Here is a 21,634-nt window from a genome sequence, read left to right as displayed (position 1 = left end):
TCTAAAGCCAGCTGCCCCCATATTCCATGAGAAACTTTGAGACAGGACAAGTCTGTAAAATTGATCCTTAACTGAAAGTAATGAACCTGTTAAACCTTTGTTAAATTGATAGTGTTGCCTAATTACCACGAGGCAGCATGATGATACAATAGTAAAATGTACATTGAATCTTTTTATTTACATTTGTATTTTATATGGGAGCTCAGATATTTATTATAAAATGCAGAATAACAACTAGAGAGACTAAATATTAGTTGACTTTGGCACACAGCGCAGATCGACTTCACTTATTGCAACTTAAAAAAAAAAAAAAACTGTTTCCTGCCAGTCACCTCGCAGTGGCTCTTCTAGACACTCCGCACATAAAATATTATTAAACCACGTGAGGACAGGTTTTCATTGAAAGAAAGTTTGTCGTTATTTTTAGAATGCCTTATATATTGAATAAAAGTACATAAGGTTATTTGATTTTTTTTCTTACTATGTGGCATGTTTTGAGTTCACACCCCGTTACTGCAGACTGGATGAGTGCAGAAAGTCTTACTGAGTTACAGTCTTTGCAAACTATGACTCCCAAATTTAGGCTTTTGAAAGTTGGTAACTTTAAGTAGTCATAGTGCCTCAAAATTCACTTTGGGCCAGGATAAAAACATTTGGGTGACATAGAGGAGTTCCCCGTCTGTGACAATCAACTTTGCAATAACTGTCCCAAAGCGATTTTACCCTTGAAATACCCCAGTTACTTATTCAATTTGCATTAGTGGGATAACATGCCAACTTGCTATCTGCGCCATGTTTGCCCAGTTTTTGTACCAAAATCCATTTTGGTCCAGGTTAAATACATATGGGGGATGTAGAGGGGTTTCTCCTGTGCAAGAATCAACTTTGAAATACGTGTCCAAAGCTATTTTACCTTGACTTTGCACCAAACGTCACCAAACACATTGTTATAGAAATATTAAGAGATTATAAGTACCCTCTGTATATATGTGCAGTAGTTATTAAGTTTGTTACATGCAGCTATGTATAAATGTAATGATGATGTTGTTGTTTCAAAATACTGCTTCCTTTCTCCAATGTGACTTTGTCATCGCTTTACAAAAGTTTTAAGGAAGTTGAATTGTCCTTTTAAACTGCGGCTTGAGCACACATGAATGTTAGAATAAAAAGTTATGTAAGAATGAAGGGGCTTTTGCTCTTTCTGTTTTTTTCACTGCCACTGGTTACCACAGGTAGGTGCATTACAACTCTGCCTGTGCTGTAGGGCCTATATATCGATCTATTTATCTGTCTGTTTCTGACAAATGAACTAAAGTTGGCATGACTGATGATTTAAATTTGTATTGAAAAAGATTTGAAAGTATATATAAGTGTTTCCTAGTTTTTAAAGATTGTTTACATTTGTAATAGTTTAAAAGAATTCATATTGGTGGTGCATTCCTGTATTCTACCATTTCATTGCTATTGTGGAGAATGTATTATTTTGTTAATGCTGTATTATTTGGAAATGTACTATGGTATTTTGTGGACGCTTTAGAATTAATATCCTCAAGGGGGCACAGATATACTGGCAAATTATAGTGATAGATAAATCTAGCCCCTTGGGACAGAAGTATCAGGGTTAATTGATTTCCAGAGAGTTGAATGGTAATGGAGATCGTCCACTTCATAGAAAATATGCACAATGTAAACAGTGGTGGAACCATCACCCCTTTTTTGTAAATTCGCTTGTCCATTGTCATTGTAACAGATCATTCAGTAGTTCCTTGGTCCATGTCTACCCAGCTTCCGGTAAATGGTGCCAGAAGTAAGCCAGTAGTGATACCTTGCATTTTGACGCATCCTCAACAACTCGGATACACTGGGAGGATTGTGGTCATTTGGAAAAAACATAATACAAGAGATGGCCCAGTTGTTTTTAACTGCAGTACTCTTAACAATACATATGCAGGCTCAGATGGATGTTCGGTTGCCAGTTCAGACCGCTTCTCACTGGCTGGGAGTCCAAAGCAGAGGAACCTTTCATTGCTCATTAAAGACCTGCAGTTTTCTGACAGTGGCCTGTATCACTGCCGGGTAGAACTTGACTATAACAAGTTTCAAGACAAAAATGGGAGAGCACTAAATGTACTAGGTAAGAGAATACATCTGATATTACTCTATCTTAAACAGGTGACATTCTTCTGTTTTCCATAACCCTAGCCTGGTACCCAATATCCTGACACCCCTCTTTCTTTAAAAAAAAAGAATGATTTTACTTTACTTATATATGAAAAAATTACACAAAGTCTAATCAGTTACAGTATTATGGTGCCAACCCATAAAGAAAAATAATATATTGCAGTATATGTTAAAGCAATAACATTTTTATTTAAAATACATGGTAATATATTGTCATGTCTTTCCTAAATATATGATGTCTAGTGCAATATATTGTCATACATTTCAGAAAACATTCAAAATATATTGCAATACATTTTTTTTTTCTTTTTTTAAGTTTTCTTTGCATGCTGTGGTGTGCCCACAGTGTTTCTGTAACATACACATTTTCTTTAGTGCATTTTAACAATTCTTAAAATGTTTTCCCGGGTCTAAATTTAATTCCTTACCAGACATTATATTTTACTAATATTATTAATTTGTATTTATCCTTTCCTGAAAAAGTTTTACTCTTTATATTATCACTCACAAGTCATTATCGTCTTAACAGAAAATAAATTAATAAATGACATTACCTCACAGTATGAGTAAATGTATATCACTTTATACATTTCAAAGTCTATGGAAGCATATTGTGAAATATGTTCCCTTCTATTTCATACTATATGTTGGGGGTATATTTTAAAATATATGTCAATGTATGTCTAAAATCTATTTAAATACTGTTTATGCAATTTTATATTTCAATATATTTTTGCAGCCTTTTTTATAATTCAATCTGTGTTTTAAAATATATTTTTGAAATATACTGTATATTTATTTTCTGTGTAGGAGATATATTTTATATTGCAGAACTTATTTCTATAGTATTCTTATAATCTTACAATTACCAGATTTTTTATTTCATTGTATCTCCAGCTTTGAATTATGCAGGCTTTGCTATTTACATGTCAGAGGCTATGCAGTTTTACATTTTACTCTTGTAGTTATTTCTGCATTCCTTTGTTTCAAACAATCGCCAAGGTCTGTTTGGCACCTCGTGGTATCAGTGGCTTTGGTCAGACATTCTTCAGCTCTTTTACAGCTTTGTCATTTTCTTTTGTCCAGTGCAATTTAATGTAATTTTGTAGTTCTATTTAAAAGCCCATAATTGGACTGTCCAACATTGAGTTCAAATGACAGCTGGAGAGAAGAATTCAAATTAGCATCCTCAATTTGAGGATGCTAAATGGATGGGCTCTTAACTAATTAAATAAAAAAAAATGGTTAAAAGGACTGTAAATTAAATATTCAAAACAAAAGGGGGGGGGTAGTACAGAGCACGCCACCCAGAGCCCACTGGTTGACAAAGGCCGACATGTCGCCAGCAGGCTCCAGGTGGGCATGCTCTAAATTAACATGGCCCCGCAGTCAAAAAGACCCTCCCCAGCGATCTTACGCTTCCTGGTCTTGTAGATGGCCAGTCTAGCAAGAGCCAGGAGCAGATTCACCAGGAGGTCTCTTGCCTTGCTGGAGCCATGAACAGGGTGAAATGTCATTTTGTAGTAGTTGTTAGTGGTGCTGTCATTTAAGACATTTGTGGCAGAAATTTAACAAGAAAATTCATCATACCTAGAAATCTTTGCAGGTCTGATTTGTTTGTTGGCTCTGGCATGTCTACAATCACCTTTATCTTTGCGTCATCAAGTTTCATGCAGTCTTTTGTGAGGATGTTTCCCAAATACTTCAGCTGCTGCATCGCAATGTGGCACCTTTTTCTCTTGAATTTCAAGACCGCCTCTCTATCTCGCTCTAACACTCTTCGCAGCCTCAAATCATGCTCTACTTTGTTATTGCCCCAGATTAGCAAATCATCAATATACGTTGTGACACCATTAATTCCCATTATTTTTGCTATTTTCTTTTGAAAGACTTCAGGTGCACCTGAGATTCCAAACTGCAGTCTCAGAAAACGGTATCTCCCGTAATGCTTGTTGAACATTGCGTACTTTTAACACAGTTTATCCAACTGTATTTGCCAGAATCCGCTGGAAGCATCTAAAGCATTAAAGCACTTGGCTCCTGATAATTTACTACCGATTTCTTCCATCTTTGGGAGTTGGTAGTGTTCTCTTTTAATCGCTTTCTTTAGCTCTTGTTGGTCCAAGGAATATTTGCAATGACTTCTCAGGCTTTTCTACTATTACAGTGGGGCGAACCCATTGGGTCGGTTTGTTTTCTTTCACAATCATGGCCAATTCTGTCTTTGTTTTCAGTTCTTTATTAACTCTGTCTCTGAGTGCAAACAATATTTTTCTAGTGAAGAATACATTCCTATCGTAGGTAATATTTTCAACAAAACACACAATATGTACATTTTTACATGCAGGACTTTAGCTCTGCCATGCCCACATTAATCCTTGCTCCGTGGTCCGATGCAAAGTGAAGCCCATCGTTTACACCTTGGTCCAGGTGTTCTGCCGGTCGAGCCTTTGTATTGCTGCAAAAGTCTTTTTCTTTTGGTTTCAATAAAATGTTTTAGCAGGTCAAAGAGCAGAGTTACCCTTAGATCGAAACAAAGGCAATTACATCCTGACATGGACCCATGTTTTCCCATCAAAAGATGTTTATTGCTTTATTAATTTTTCCAGTCAGTGGGATATTGGAGAGGCAAAATTCTCTCTTGCCAGTGATTGGAATTTTATCCTTTTATCTGTTTGAAAGTGTAAATGCAGACCTGTGTAATAAACACTTCTGAAGTGTCTTTGTGAAAGAATTGTTTTTTTTTTTTTATAAAAGGCTTGTTTTTAAGAAAAGATTTTTAACTTGAAATGCATTATAAATAGTCTTTTTCATCGCATTAATTTTTGGTAACTTTTTTTTACTTCACTGAATTTAAGGTGTGTTTTAATCAGTACCACACAGTGGAAAATCAGGCCCATTATTCTCTATACAGTCGTTCCTATTCAAAGTGTAAATGTTTCCAGAGTATTTCATACAGGACAAACAAGTAACCTATGCAACAGGCAGACCAAAAAGAGTCGTTTCTTGGTAGTTTATGCCATAACAATTACTTTAATCCTGTCTGAAAATGTAGCTTTGCAATTGCTTTCTTCCAGCCCCAGCCCAAATCCTACAGCTGTCTCTGGACCCTGATCCCCCGTCAGGATATAGGATGCTGTGCACTGCAGAGGGAAACCCCTTACCCTCCATCACCTGGATCACTCCCGGGGGCAAGGTCACCAATAGCACCCATGTCAAAAGAAACACAGCCCTGTACCAGACAACAGGAATACTTTACATTCAGGGAGCAGACAGCTACACCTGTGTGGCCACAAATAAGTATGGCAATGCAGAGGAAGTGTACAATAAAAAAAAAACTTTTAGTAAATCTATTATAGTAACATGCATCACATTTTTTCTCCTTTTGGGTATGCTGCTGGGCATGCTATTCTGGTTGAAAAGGAAAGGTAGGATATTGATTGTTACACTTTGCATTGACTAGTCCTAAAAAATATGAATTTGATGCTTGGAAACAGTTCATCTCTCCTTTCAATTGCACTTAGCTGTGTAACTTGTTTTTTTGTTTGATTTTTTTTTTAATTTTATGGAAAATAACACATGATTTGTGTGTTCAAGTGCTTGTTTGACAAGCTGACTTAAAGAAAAACATCTTTAAACTTTATGGTGTTTTGGCCATGAAACCAATGTTAAAGCTAGGCTGCTTATTCTAGTTAATGCTTCAGAAAGGAGCTGTGAGAAAGCACCAAATGTTTATTTTCTATGAAGGGAAATGGTCAGCTAATTTAATACCACCATTTATTTTTTGTTTTGTTTTTGTTTTACTGAACATCTTATGATTGAGAGTTTTAATATATGGATGAAGTAATGTGATTTCATAGTAGGCCATGTGATGCCAGTTACACTGGAAGGTTGTAATAACCAGATGTGTAAAGGTCATGTAGATAATATGAGTGATGCATTTCTAAAGTTTTACCTGGTTGTACATTAATTAGTAATAATCCACATTATAATATATCTGTTAAAGTCAATTAATATTGGGTATGACATATTGTACATTGTGATAAGCAATTTGTAAAAAAAGTGTCATTATTGTATGCAATCAATGATCAAATGTCTCCTTCTCTAAAAACAGGCACCCTGGAATCATGTGGACCTCTCTTGTGGTATGTGCATGAGTGTATAAGTGCTTTGTGGTTTTTGGTACTGCTGTTGTTTGATTATGTTATTACTAATGACTCACTAATCGAAAGCAAACCATGTGGCCCTGCAGTACCCAAGTATAATACAAGTATATCTAAGGTAGAATATTAGTATCTTAGTATATTTTAAGTACATTTATAGTATACTTCAACATACTACTTTTTCATACTTTTTATGTACTTTTTATAAAACTTAAGTCTGTACTTAAAGTATGTTTCAAAAACACTTTAGGTATACTGGTAGAATATGTGATGCTTGCTTTTAGTTTACTTGAAGTAGTATTATTTTGTACTTAAGTATATTCAACCCTACGCTTTAAGTATACTAACTTTAAGCTACTATTTTTGTAGACTTAAAATATACTTGTAAAGCATATGAGTATACTTACAGCATACTAAAGTGGGCCAATTTAGGACCAAAATAGTTTTTAGGAAGTGAAAGGAAAGTATACTTTAAGTATGTGAAAAGTATATCTACTTTTTCATAAGGGTAACAAGCAACCAGAAGAGCGTAGCGAGGAAAAAACTACAACCCCTCCTAGGGACTAAAGTACAAAACATAAAGCACGTTGTAGAACAAGGCTACTGTCTGGACTTTGTGTGTACTGTCATATACATGATACCTGCAGCTGTCTGTCACACGCAGATAATTCGTGGTACCCTTGAAATCAGAGAGGCAGTGTCTTTTCACTGTCTGATGCTGAATGCTCTTTGGGATCTTTGTGTTGTTGTACAGTTTGAAAGGACAGTGGCTGTCTCCTTCATTGAGTGCACAAGGTGGCCATAACCTAGGCACAACATCAGGTACAGTATGAGTGCTTTATACCACTGACTGCAAGAAAGAAAGCAAATCTTAAAGAGTAAGCAGTGTAGTTCCAAAAAATATAACGTTACACGTCCCCACGTGTTGCTACAACTGTTTAAATAACGTACCTAGCGTTTTTCTTTTCATTGTTAACATCCCGAAACCTTTTACACTACAATTTTAAAGTCTGTTTCAAAGCTTTTTTTCAAAATGGCCGCTCTAGAGCACTGATAGTGTAAGGATTATTGCCTACAATGTCAAACAGGTAACACAACAACAACGATCCATGATGTGGTATGAAACTGAAAAGCCAGAGCTTTTTCTGCAGTAATTTACAGCAGCGGTGGGCAAAATGTGTGGTGCAGAGAGTCAGTGAGGGGGACATGAGGAACAGAGGTACCAAAGAGCCCACAGATGGCCATGCTGTCAGTGCCAATGTTGGCAGTGGCAAGGCTAACAGCAGCTACGCTGGCAACGGAAGTGCTGACCATGGTGAGGCTGGCTCCTCCAGCCGGGGCAATCCTGTCAGCAGAATTGCTGGCAGCGTACAAGTTGGCTCCTCCAGGCAAGCAATTCTTGCAGCTGGATCCTCCAGCAAAGGCAAGTCTTTCAGCGGTGCAGTTGCGCTGGCAGCGGTAATGCTGCCATCAGTGCGGGACACTCCGGCAGTGGCAGCGGCACTACGTACTCCTGTAGTGAAATTACTGCGGTTTGAAGTGGTCTCCTCACCTCTCCCCCCTTCTCTGTAGCTGGTGGCTCCCTTCTCTTGGGTTCTGGCCCCAGAATTTCCAGCAAAAGCAGGCATCCCCGAGCGGTGATGTGCAGGCATCCCCAGGGCGATGGAGAACTGGCCTCCCCGGGCGATTTTAAATGTGGAATTTGTGATACACATTTTCAACATTTATAAATTATATCTGAAAGTACAAATTTCAAAACTTTTAATAATGTGTTTGCTAATGTCTATGCAATTTAAGTAAATGTACTTTTTGTGCTTAAATCTAGAAAAAAAATACAAAATTTACATTAAATCTGCACAAAAAAAACACCTATTAAAATATAAAGTTAACATTTTAATATGTGTTTGTGAGGGGAGGGGCAACAAAATATATGCTAAGAAAAGGGGGTGGCATATAAAGAGGTTTAGAAGACAGATCTCAAACTCCAGTGCACTAGAGCAGCCATTTTGAAAAAAGCTTTGAAACAGGCTTTAAAGTTATAAGTGTAAAAAGTTGTAATGGTGCTCCATCTCTGGAAGCACTTACACAGTCCTTTTTTTTCATATCTTTGTTTTCAGTTTATTCAAATAAAAGTTTACCGGTTTTTACAGTTCTATTGAAAAATGCTGTTTTATATGCTAATTGTATAGAGAAGCTCATAGACAACATTATTATGATGGATGACAATATTGCTTACGCGGAAGGATACATAAACAGCAAATACTAAATAAATACAGTTCAAATAAATACAAAATCATAATTCATTATGCTGTGACATTGAAGTACAAAAGCAACATCCGGGCATTAATAGGCCCTATGTACCGTTTAGGTAATTGGGCTCAAGACAAAATCCAAGCGATCATATTGTATTGCAAGTACTGTATTTCTTTCCCTTACAGATCAAGAGGGCTCTGACATCCCTGTATATGCTATTGTTATTCAGGAAACTGAAATGCAAACTAAGTCAGGTGTGTTACTATGGCTACAGTATATGTGTAAATATGTATTCAGCATGTACACAAAAACATTCCATTATCAGATAATTATTATTTTGTTTTCAGCATCATTCTTCCCACTTTTAATTCTATTTATTATTTATGTTTTTTGTTTTTTTTTTACTGTATTTTAAAATATTTTAAGACCCAACTTGATAAAGTTTTGAGATCAAGCAACCACTAGAAACTGAGGTTTGATGAGCCAAATGGCCTCTCTCATTCGTAAATATTCTTACGCTGTTATTTATTGCTGAAATACAGAACTATGTACAAGCTGTCCTGATGTACACCACATGTATTGCTGAAGGTTTCTCCCTCCTCCCCTGGTTGTCTCACATTAACAGCAAACAGCTGGGAAGCTGCACTCTCTATTGTGAACACAATCCCATGAAATGTACAGCTACATACGGGCTGTAAGCAGTTTAGCCTGCTTATATTAACGCAGTCACACTTCTTCACACTACACTTATGCACATGATCCTTATCAGCAGCAACAGACAATTAAATCTATCAGAACAGATTTACAAAGGGCTTGATCCAGGTGCATGTGTATGGGGTGCCATGTGTAAAAAAAAAATTAATATTTTAACATGTCTTTTTTTTTCCAGATTTAACTTAAATCTTGTATTTTTCCCCAAATTTATAAATGTTGTGAAAATAAATATTTTTTAAAAATGTGTACATTCAGATATAATTTATAAATGTAGTTACAAGATTTAACATTTAGTTAAATATTTAACTAAATCTTAAGTCTCTTAACTAGATTTAACATTTTACTAAATATTTAACTGTATATGTGTATATGTTTACTAACTCTGTCAATAAACACTATCAGGGGTCATAGCTCCGCCCCGTGAACATAGTGTTGCTTCATTTTGTTGTGCAATTTCCGTTAATGTAACTTAACTCTACCCTGTGTAGATAACTGATGTGTATAACTGATATTGATAAATAGGAAACATTTGTTGAACAAAAACCTAACCACACTGCAATTTTCACTTCCCTACAGAAAGCCCAAGTCACTGCATGTACACTGAAATTAAATTTACCAGAGAAGAGCCAGGTAATGATTGCCAAAACAGATACAAGACATGCCCTTTTCTTTTTTCTTACCAATTACAAAAACATCTCAAATTGTTGGTTCTGCAGTTTTGATCTGGTTTATTTTTATTTTAACCAACTTAAACTGTAATGTATTGAAAATTAAGAATGTATATGATGAATTAATATCTAGATCACAGTGTGGATAATTTGTTGCATGCTCGTTTTCATGTATTTGGATCACAATCTGGTTATACTAGCTTCTACACACATTTATAAGATATTTACAATCTGCTGACCTTGTCTACAATAATAATATGAAGCTGGTGGGGCCAGCACTGTTGGAAGGGCATTGCATTATGTCATTTTGAATCAAGACGTGTTCTAAAGGAGCTAGAAACTAGGATTCTACGGGCTCAGAAAGTGCCAGGTGAGTTTGAAGCATCACTCAATAAAAAGTGTACTTAACTGAAACCATTTTAAAAGAATTGATTTATTTGTCTGTGTTCAAGGTCCCAGGAGTCGTACAGTGCACGCTGAAGAGCAAGGCAAGTACACAGCTATATACAGATTAATTGCTCAAACTGCTTCCGGAATATTTATTTTCTTGCCAGTCTGCTTTACCATGCCTCTCAGGGATTTATATGCACATGGTTTACCCAGTGGAGGTGGGTTGTCGAGGATTTGTGGCACACTCCACAACCCGGTTTCTCAGAGACATCGGATTCAGTTGTCAAGAGTTGCGACGCATAGTAAAGAACTTATCTGTAGCAGCAGAGAGAAGCAGCAAGTGGCTTTGGTTAAGACAAAAAGTTTCTGGTTGGGAACCTCAAGCACAGTAGAAAAAATAAAAAAGTAATGTAAGGAAAGGTAAGTAAACTGGGCATAGCTGAGTGGGGGGTGGAGGGGGGTGATGCTGGGATGCCAGAATCAGTGTCGAGTCCTCTTAAGGTGTTGTGGGCTAGTCAATGAAAGACCAAGGATGGAAGGTGCCCACTTGAAGATCCCAGAGAACTACTGTACAAGCTGCCCTTGAGGCCGCACTGTGGTTGATTCTGGGAGCAAGCATTGTAGCCGTTGTGCATTCTGATGCGCCAGGGAGGCAAAATAGGCTGATCCCTGGAGCGAGCATTACACTTCAGCCATCTACTTTCATGTACTTGAAATCATAATAATCTTAAATGATTATTTTGTACTTTTTTATTATGCATAATACACAACAACCACACGTTGCCACTGCAATTCTGAGAGTATCTTCCTCTGACACACTGAGCTGCAAAGGATGGAGTCAACTCCCCTTTTACTTTCACAAGAGGTTACTATAATGACTCACCCCTGGTCCCTAATAGGTCAAAGCATTGTGCAAAGTCTATAGGCCAATGTGGACAGTAGGTAATAAAGGAATGAGTAATAAAGGTGGGCCTGCAGATAGATTGAGCAGCCAGAGTGTAAACTATAAGGGACAATAAATAAATGTGATTCTGGAAACCTACTCCCACTGTCAATATACATGTAGAGTAAGTTGGGCTAGTGAGTTTAAAAATGTAACGAGGAAGTCTTTTCAGTATCAGGACTCAGGATTCTCCAGACAAGATCAAAGCACAGCTCAAAGCGAAGTAAAGGTGGATAACTCAATATGGGAATAGTAAGGGGAATGTGAAAAAAAGCAATTAACGATATTTGAAGCTACTAAAGAAGCAAATTCTGTTTTTTCTAATTGAGAATGTCCATGCAAACTGCACACAAGAAGTAAAAAACACAACCTTAATTTGCCTGCTTGAAATGAGTAAGGATTTTCTGGTTTTAATAATCGATTAATCTTGTGCTGGTTCCAGGTGTCCTGTATACCGACATTGCAACCAGAATCCCTCAGAAATAAAGCAAAGCTGCAATGCAAACCATGCAATGACCAGGACTACAAGACAAACTTCTGGAGGAAATGGCAACACCAACACCTGGTCATATCTGGTTGCCTTCCTTGCATCATTTAAGGGATATTTCTCAGACATAAGAAAATTACTTAATGAGCAACGGATGTAAAATATCAGTTATCTTAACCAATTTATCTTGTTGTTTAGATTCACTTTGTATACAGTTTTCTATTACTCCATAACTCAGGAGTTTAAAGCGCCCCTGTAGCCTCAGTTGGGGAATGCAACAATTAATTTCTTACATCCTAGGGGCAGAGTGTTATAAGGACTGGTTAACAGTTAAACTCTCGGTGTTGTGTTGAGCCTGCAGTGGTACTACTTCAGGGTGTTAAAGTCACCATGTAATCAGCGAAACAGAAAATTATACAAACTGAAGTCAAACAACAAAAAGAATACAATAGTTAAGACAACTGTCATCTTTTATACCCAAGTTTCTCCCACTCAGTACCACCCCATCTCTTGTGGACTGCAGAGGAATACTCTCTCCACCAAATAAAACTGGAGACTTCTTCTCTCACTGCATTTGGAGTTCTGGCCTGGCTTTCAAAAGCACTCTTTATATTCAAGACTCAGGGGGGAATTGGTACTGCAGCTTTCTCACTTGGGGCATCTGTAGCAAACTGGATTCATTTCTTCAATTGTGTAAGGACAATTTAATGACCAATATTTACCTTTTGGGTAGCATTGGGTCATACCTACTATATAAAAAGTACAATGCTGTTGTTTGTTTATAATGAAATAAATACATTTTAATGTTCATGGAACTGGCTGTTGTTGTTCCTTTGTTTTCAACAATAGTCTAGGAGTTTTGTGTATATAAACCTTTTAACCGCTATTGGCTCTACCTGCTTCATAGACCAAGTACACAATAGACCAGGTGCACAACCAAATTCTGAGATTTATTCAGGAAGTACTCAAAAGCAGAAAAGGTGAACAATTGTATAAAATGACATAAAGTCATGTATTCTTGTTGTTCTTTACTTTGTACGTCATTTTCTGTTTCCGTCATCACAGCCAGGAGACTTTGAGAAACCTTAAAGCATCTTTGTTTCTCCCAGACATTTTTACATCACTTCATTATAGGATGACCGTTTGTGTAAAGAATGAAGAGCACGATGAACTGGTATATGACGTGCTATTCAGAGCAGTAGATAGTGCTGTGATTAAGATTGCTTGACTGTTTCACAGTTCAGGTTAAGAGGGTTGTATATCAGGATACCGAACTAACCCCCATTATTACTATCTCTTATTTACATATCATTCACCAATCTCTACAGCCAGGTTATAGGGGCTTGTTTCAGTAGCCTGGCATGGAAGGGAAGGGCATTGACAAGGTGTAGGGGACCTGGATTGGTCAATAAAGTATAATACACAACCATTTACCAACTCTGAATATCTCTAAAATGTAAAGTAGCTGTTAAAATTACAACACCACCGTATAGTACCACAGGGAAGACAATAGTCAGACTAGCTGTCTAATAAAACCTTGCAGTGGACTTGATTAAATGCGGTCAGCCTGATCCAGAACCCCAACAGCAAGTGATATAGAATGGAAATCTTAAATGACAGTAGGATGCTGCGTTTAGGATCTAACATTTTGAACTAGGCTATGTTTTTAGTAATCTGTGTCTATACGTTGTCTATGCTGCCTTATGACATGGATTCTAACACCAAAGTTTCCCATTGTAAAAGTATAGCAAACTGTAATAAAGCATAGTGAAACACGTGTAAGCGTTGTAAAGCCTAAAAAATTTTAAAACATATGAAACTATAATAAATACATAGTATATCCATGGCAAAAGCGTGGGGAAAACTGCAAAATTACTGTGCAAAATTACAGTGGTAAACCAGCCACCCCATCATTACAGACTAAGCTCTTTAACAAGTTGTTTATTGATGCTTCCACAGTAATAGAGTGTATTAACAATGACTCCATCTCAACCCCATCCTAGTAGGTGATATTGAATGACCTATGAAAGCACAACCTTGTTTCTCCAATCAATGCTGGTATACTGTGCATTACCCTCCAACAAGTACTAAGCTGAACTGGGGTGGGTCATATACTGCCCATATCATTCAACTCAGGCTAACCTTATTTTCGTACCATTGAATCACCTTTGAATTTATGCATTCAACTCAGGCCAACCTTTTTACGTTCCACTGAATCACCTTTGAATTTATTCAAAATATTTTATGGAGCCAGACACCTCATAAATGCAGTTGTGGGGCACCGGAGTGGTGCATCTGGTAAAGGCACTCCACCCGGAGTGAAGGATTCACTCTCCATCCTGGAGATCGCTAGTTCGAATCCAGGCTATGCCACTGCCGACCCTGGATAGAAGTTTCCAGGGGGCAGTGCACAACTGGCCAAGCCCTGCCTGTTCAGGAAGGGCTTAGGTCGACTGGGGAGTCCTTGACTCACCGAACACCAGCGACCCCTGTGACTGACCAGGAGCCTGTAGGCCTGTCTGTAAGTGATCCAGAGCTGCGTGCTCCTCCAATGCTGTAGCTCTGAGGTGGCTGCACGGCGGGCTTGCAGAGTGATCGTTTTCATCTCTCACTAGTCAGTATGGGGTTGCAGCCAGGCTGAATAATAATAATTGGTCATTCCAAAAGAGAGAAAACCTGGGGTAAAATAATTGGCGATCCAAAATTGTAAAAGAAAAAAAGTGCAGTTGTATGCTAAATATTTCGATGCTGGACACAACTGTACAACATTCAATGCGAGTGGCAGGATGGACCTTGAATAAACTGCACATTAAGAGCCCTTACCATGCCTTCATTCCATTTGGGTCCCTCACCACATGCTTTGCGCATTGGATATCATCGGTAATGTCATCATCCAGCAGGCCGAGGAGGGATAAAGGAACTTTTACCAGAAATGCAAGGAAGAAAAAACAGGGTGCAGCCACTTTATTAGGCTCTCCCTACCCCCTACAATAAAGTAGGTACACCCTGAGGAAATGTGATGTGTGTCCACTGCCCCCATTTCCCTCCTTCACTCACGGCTGCAGGGTACGTTGCATGCATTTTTGGAGCGTGGTGTCTTCCCATCATTGCACCACCAGCAGCTATTAATCTGGAAGATCCCATAATCTCTGGACTTGTCCATGTTGCGGTTCACCACCCGAGTGTTGAAACGAGACTCATAGAACGACATGCATATCCCGGAGGAGAAGAGTGAAAATGGGATTCTTCAGAGGAGTAAAGAAGTGCTGGGATTTCTTTACACAGATATATGTCCAGCAATACCACCTATAAAGCATGGCTTGATAATCCATACAGGCTCTTAGGAGGGGCCTAAGCTAGATCTATTCGTTCTATGATTGTTGTCGTTGAAGATGATTGACTCTACAGTCACCTTAAACAACACTTCCGGTTTTACTCCAGGTATAATTCAATGATTAATAGCTTTAGGACAAGGCTAGTGGTTAAATTAAATATTTAGGGATATGGTTGCACCAAAGACCTGAGTTGGTTGTACCAGCTTGCTTAACTATAATGGTCATTAATTTTGCTTTTACATGTTACCTTAGTAGAAGCTTTACAGTGCATTTTAACTTTATGTTTTTAAGCTAGTGCAACCCAATGCTGGACTAGAGATGCAAACATTACCAATTCCTTCTCTACCATCTTCCATTGGCCAAAATACATCATGAATAGACTGCATGGTATAGTACTTCAAGTCCACCCTTTATTACTAAACTGAACCAATTAAACCCCTAAACATGTCATGCTGCTTATTAAACATGCAATTGAATGACTAGACTGGAGTTTGCTATCCTTACAGCAGTGTGTCATTCTATGGTGTACTGTCTAACAGTGGGGTGGAGGGAATTAACAAAAAGAGAGGATGGGTGAATAGACATATATTACGTAGATATAGAGACAGACAAAACGATATAACAGATATAACAGTTAACTCGGAGTTTGGCAGACTGTACCCTCGGTATCCATCCAACCCAGATATCTTCAGCTTCTTTGCCAGTTCACACCAATTAAATACCTTTCCATTCACTGCCACACAGAGGACGCTGACAAAAACAGCCTTAAGGACAATGGAGGACCGCATTTTCCAAACTCAGCACCTTGCTCAAGGTCTCTCAAGTTTCTATCCGTAACAAAACTTACTCCAACCATATATAGAGCTGACGGCAACATCTGTGAAATTGTTCCAGTAAAAAGTACTGCAAACTCTCCAAGTTTCCTTTTACTTCATGCAGTTCCTCTTTTCAAAACATTTAAATAAGTCAACTTATGTCTGTGTTTAATGACATTATTGCTTCGTGTTCACCTGTCCACCCCTATCCAGCAATTTGTTTTTTTGCTCTATAGACATTATCTCTATCCCCAAATATTTCTCTCTAGTTTTACTGACAATTTTCTGCTTCTCCATCCTACTCTTAATCTGTACAGTCCAATTGAAGAAGATCCAGGCAATTATTGTTTTTGAAAAATATAATATTATCCCTCTTCTGCAATTTATTTAGTAAATTATGCTATTAGCTGTGTCCATTTTCAGTTGATACAGAAATGCTTCTCACTCAGTATTAAAGAAAATAGCTACTCCCCTGGTTTTGATCCATTTAAATACACAACCACTTTCTTAATAATAAACTTTAAATAATAACAATAAAATACTGAGAAGATATCAAACTACTTCAGGAATTCATTTGATAAATGTTTAGCTTGTGGTATTTTCTATAAAGTTTAGTTGATGGGTTTTTTTTTATATATAACTTAAAAGTTCAAATTGTAATGTACAAAAGTAGATTGCAGTTCTTGTTTTGAAATGGTGCAATAGGCTAATTTACATATTTGCCATTAAACAGCTGGTTTACATTGATTGCTGCAACTGTTTACTTGAGTTTACATGTCATTCTTATGTCAACTAATGTCAAAATAGGGCGTTCACTTTCATTTAGTGAAATAAACTTTTTTTTTTTTTTTTTTTTTTTTTTTTTTTTTTTAATGCTTCTATACTAAGTGATTGCCTTTCTGAGAACACTAAAGTTAAGTCAACTCACTATTAGCCTGGTGATTGGAAACAGGATGTTTTGTTCTCGTTTTAATATAAAACATTTTTTAACTAAGAAAGGGAACCCTCTGTTAAATCAAGGACCTGCAATAAAATATTCGTGAAACTATTGTGAATATAAAAAAGGCTTAACAAAACCGTGCCATTATGCATTACAAGGACGTAAAGTTGGTTGCCTATTGCCGATTACCAATTGCTTTTTCGTTTCCAGACGTTTCTGGGGAATGGTTGCTGCTGATTGCTGTTTTATTAACAGATAGCGTGCAAGGACAGATGAATAGACTTAAGATTTGCAATTGCCTTTTCAGAGATTTCAGTTAACATGATGAGAAAATAGATCAAACGCATTTAAGTAGTTTTAGCCGCCTCAAAAATTAACCGGAAAAGTTAAAACATCAGCAAGAACTTTTCACAGTTAGTACACACAGAGATTATTTCTCCAGGATTTTTTCCAATTTCAGTGGTAATGCACGACAATGGTACCACTTCCTGCATGCCACACACATCACTTGTAATTCATGTAATGAATTACCTTTGCATCTCGTTAATTCACACGCTCCATTTTGATGTTTCTTGACTACTTTGGATTCAATCTCTATTTTCAACTGGTGGCACGTATGTAGTAATCAAAAATTGCTGCATTTTCCAATGCTTGAGCATTTGGTTCAATTGTTCATTTTTTATTTTAGCTGTTGGTTTTTGGTACTTTGCTTTAACAACTGGTTTTACTGTTGAAATCCCAGTCTACTAGCTCTGTGTCACAGATAATTGACTGTATATAAAGAATCACAAAAACGACAGCAATGACTGTTTTTCTGTTGTGCAATGTCAGAGGCATTCACAACCTCCCATTCAGTCATATCTGTTTTTACTCCTGCAGCCACATGCATAGCTGTTACAAGTATCCTCAAGTTGACAACATCTGTGCTTGATGAAGTAAGATTTAAAGAGTCCAGAATTGTGATTTGTTTCTGGATAAGGTTAATTACTGATAAACACCAGTGAGATCCAGATCCTTGTACATCAGTATTAAATGGAACAAATATCACATCATTATTGATGGTCTCATTCTGCACCATATCATTAATTACTACAATGTCAACCTGATTTTCAAAAGGAGCAGAGGGAAAAACAGGTCACAAAACACAGTTGCAACTCCATATTGCATTTTCAAAAGTATGTTAAGTTTGTTAAGTCAGTGGAGCAATAGAATTTTAGATTGCACTTTTTTGAAAATACAATACAGCTTAATACAACAGCTTAAAATACATTATCGCATTATAGCTTCTGCAATTTTAAATGCATAATTGGTTCTACTTTGCAAGTAACGCCTTATTTTCAAAAGGGTCAAAACACCAAAATACACTATAATTAAGATGCACCCCTCTGGTGTCTTATTTTATTTAAAATGCAACCGCTGAGCTACTGAGCTGTAATCTACAATAGAGAATATTGAAGTGTTTCCAATTCTTCGACTGCAGCAAGAGAGGGAAAGGATGAGGAAAAAACAACCCTACACAAAACCCAGAATAATTCATCCCCATCAGACATTTCTAGATCTAACTATAAAACAAGCTATGCATATGTAAGGGGTTCACTACTTTGTGTGACCAGTGGTCCTGGGTGTCCTCATACCAGGGACCACTCTTCAAAGGATCTCAGTGTAACCCAATTCTCACCCGCAATGTGCCAGCTCACACACACACATAGAATCAAGAGTTCTTTTATAAAACACAAATCTTTATACACAGTAAAAAAATCTCATCGCTTGATTTATGATATGATAACAGCAGCCTGCAATAATTAGAGCTTAACACTGTTTGACCTGCTATACCACAATAACCGGGGCAGGAAGCCTATGCTCTGTCCAACTGTCATGGTCAGTAACCCGATAGTGTGGGGATAAATTACACTGTCTAAAACATGATACTCCAAATAACTACAATAACATATTTAATAAATAGCACAATAAATACATCCCTATCCTAAAATAGCCCTTCAAACCCTACAGGGCTCTGTCTTGCCACTCACCCACCACGTTAAGTGCTCAATTAACTATGGAGATGAAACTTACATAATCGTGCCCGGACTATTAGCCCCCAAATTACACAAGTAAATTGTAGTAATAGTAGTGATAATGAGGCAACACATATAGCAACAATGATGCAAACTGCAAATCAATAATAATGACAGGGCTAACACAATCACCATAATAAAATGGTAGATACTGGGCAACAACATGGGTAAACTCCTAGCCAAGCAACTAGTAACAGCCTCAACAACTGAACTTTACAGATGCAATGATTAATAGCAGAGGCAATAACCATTGACAGAGGCAATAACCATTAGCAAAGGCAATGCAAAACACCCCCCTAATAACAGTCCTGTTTGTTGAATGCCCACTCTGAATGATGCAAAGTCTCGGAATCTTGCTGTAAATCCACCGTGTAGCAGCCAGGTTGGTCCACCCCGAGCTGGGCCCCCAAGCTTACTGAATGTCCTCTCATCCTTGGCAACAGTTATAAGAGCTGTTAAAAGCAGCTGGTATGCACGGTATACACAGCTGAGGTCTTTGCTGAATTGTTTCAAAATCCAGTCTCATGGTGTGCCATAAGCTCTTGTGAACAAAATAAACATGGGTATATTGTTTTTGTGCCAGATAAAGAGCTTTTAAGTTATTTGTTCCCTTTTGTTTACTTTTAGACTTTATTTGCATGTCTCTTACTGCAGTAATATGCACAGTCTCAAACAATATGTGTATATAAAAAAATAAACCTTTTGAAACATTTTAATGTTAATAACTGTACATACGCTTGAATCGCAGTTTGAACAGCATTTTAAAAATATTAATATTAAACCAAAATACTGATGTCTATAATATTCAAAAAATTCTTCAGGGAAAAGTTGGTGACTGTTTTGGGAAATGCAATTGTTTTTAAACATATTCCTCCTCATGACTTAACAACTCTTAACATTCTAACTTCACGGAATGAAAACAAACAGCTACCCCACAACAAACAAAAAAAAAAAAATGACTTATTGATTTATGTTACAATTGTTTTATCATAACTTTTACCATCACAGGAACATTTTTCAATTAGGTGACCTGGTCATGTTGAAGGTATATGTAGAAAGTGGACCCTTTGGTAGACCATGGGAGACAGTTGTAGTTCCTCTGTGTATAAAAATAAGAAAGGTGGGGAAAAGGGGACATCAAGATAAATGGTGACACATAAATCAGCTTAAAGCCTGTAACAGGGGAATGAGATAAACTAACACAGTTAAATCTCAGATACTGCGCTTGATCTTTTACAGGTGACAAGAAGATATGGCAGAACTCCTATGGATCGTAGGACTTCTCCTGACTACAGCATATGTGGAAAATCAGACTCAAGGATCCAGTAGCAACGAGACTTATATTCCAAATGGGATAAATGTTTTGACAACTGCGCTCCCACCATCCAGGACTTAAAGGATGATTATCTCCAGCTGAAGGAAGGACTAGAGAATGGATTGGTAACAACACAAGACCCACGGGCATTGATACAAAATATTACACTTTACTTAAATTCCAGTTGTGGTTAATTTGACAGTATGGTCATTGATAAACCATAGCATGTGCAAGTATGCACATGGACCTTATAGATAAATTGTTCTGCGAATATCATCTGAGAGCCCATAATCCATTTACTGATGGACAGGAAAAGAAAAGAAGGAAGAGGAGCATCGTTGGAGATGGAACAGACTATTTGGATCGGGTAACTCATTGTATAACTCATATCGAGTGTTCCACATTTCCAGTTTATTCCAAATTTTACAGAAAAATTACAGGATTTTTTTTAACCGGACCTCGGTTTTTACTGATTTTGTGTCTACTATTCAATATTTTCGCAGAACTATTTCTAGGAAACACACAATATTTTGATTCAAATGCTGTTTTATTTTGTCTCCAACATTGTAATAAGCAGCCCTACACTGTATCCTAGGATACAGCAGGTGTGTTGAGATATCAGAGGATCTAATGATGTTCAAACATCGCACATTGGTTCTCTGTTCACAAACATATTATCACCTGATTCTGTTGGCCAATCAAAGTCTGATTATTGTGGCAAGTGCTGGGCATAGCAACTAGACTGATCAAAAACTAAAATAAAATACTTACAAAATGGATATGTATATGTAATGTGTTAAGTAGGGCTGCAACGAAGGGTACATTACCAAAGGAAGGTTTGAACCTTCTATGGTACTAATTTGCATAATTTACTGATGGTGTTATAAGTGCTTGTTTATATTTGAAGGTTTAAAACACTCTTCGAATTCCTGGCTAGCGAACGAACCTTCGAACCTTCTTATACAGCCCTAGTGGTAAGCGATGTATTCACTGCATGTTTAACTTTAAATATAGAAAACAAAATTGTGATAACTAATAACATAGGTACATGTTATGCAAAACTGTGCACATAAGAATAATGATGAATACTCTATAACAACTAAGGTTACTATAAAATAGGAGGAAACGTGTCCGATTACAAACACAACCTTTTTTCTTATACAGTCTGCGCCGTATTATCAGGATGCTTCGGGAGAAGTAAAAATATCCAGAATAAGCAGCTGTTCCAATTAACGAGAGGCATTTGAGATGACCATAGCCACACTTTTTTGTTTCTAAATGAACAGAAAAAGAATGAAATCACATTATATTATGATTAAATGTAAAACACATTTTTTTTTTTTTTTTTTTTTTGT

At 37.1% G+C, this 21,634-nt stretch overlaps 2 protein-coding genes across 5 annotated transcripts; one reads left to right on the top strand and one right to left on the bottom strand.

Moving 5' to 3' along the window:
* Positions 1 to 1,145: 1,145 nt before the first annotated feature.
* On the top strand, positions 1,146 to 13,512 carry LOC121312986 (sialic acid-binding Ig-like lectin 15). Of its 4 annotated transcripts, XM_041245049.1 has the most exons (10): positions 1,146 to 1,232; positions 1,751 to 2,134; positions 5,259 to 5,481; positions 5,605 to 5,609; positions 6,296 to 6,326; positions 7,099 to 7,166; positions 8,783 to 8,851; positions 9,888 to 9,941; positions 10,432 to 10,467; positions 11,755 to 13,511. In XM_041245049.1, the coding sequence occupies exons 1-10, from the start codon at positions 1,151 to 1,153 to the stop codon at positions 11,796 to 11,798; spliced, it is 996 nt and encodes a 331-aa protein (XP_041100983.1). In that variant the 5' UTR covers positions 1,146 to 1,150; the 3' UTR covers positions 11,799 to 13,511. The 4 variants fall into 4 exon arrangements, with proteins under 4 accessions (XP_041100983.1, XP_041100984.1, XP_041100981.1 ...); XM_041245050.1 differs by having other exon boundaries at positions 1,952 to 2,134; positions 5,259 to 5,609; XM_041245047.1 differs by having other exon boundaries at positions 5,259 to 5,609; positions 11,755 to 13,505.
* A 1,016-nt stretch (positions 13,513 to 14,528) lies between these two features.
* LOC121308289 (lysozyme C, milk isozyme-like) lies at positions 14,529 to 15,922 on the bottom strand. Its single transcript, XM_041240607.1, has 3 exons — positions 15,778 to 15,922; positions 14,857 to 15,018; positions 14,529 to 14,719 (listed from the first exon to the last, which is right to left on the bottom strand). The coding sequence occupies exons 1-3, from the start codon at positions 15,920 to 15,922 to the stop codon at positions 14,619 to 14,621; spliced, it is 408 nt and encodes a 135-aa protein (XP_041096541.1). The 3' UTR covers positions 14,529 to 14,618.
* Positions 15,923 to 21,634: the final 5,712 nt, after the last annotated feature.

Source organism: Polyodon spathula, chromosome 3 (genome assembly GCF_017654505.1).
Source record: "Polyodon spathula isolate WHYD16114869_AA chromosome 3, ASM1765450v1, whole genome shotgun sequence".
Taxonomy (NCBI): domain Eukaryota; kingdom Metazoa; phylum Chordata; class Actinopteri; order Acipenseriformes; family Polyodontidae; genus Polyodon; species Polyodon spathula.
The sequence above is the reverse complement of the archived record's forward strand: the minus strand, read 5'-3'. Positions and strand labels throughout refer to the sequence as shown.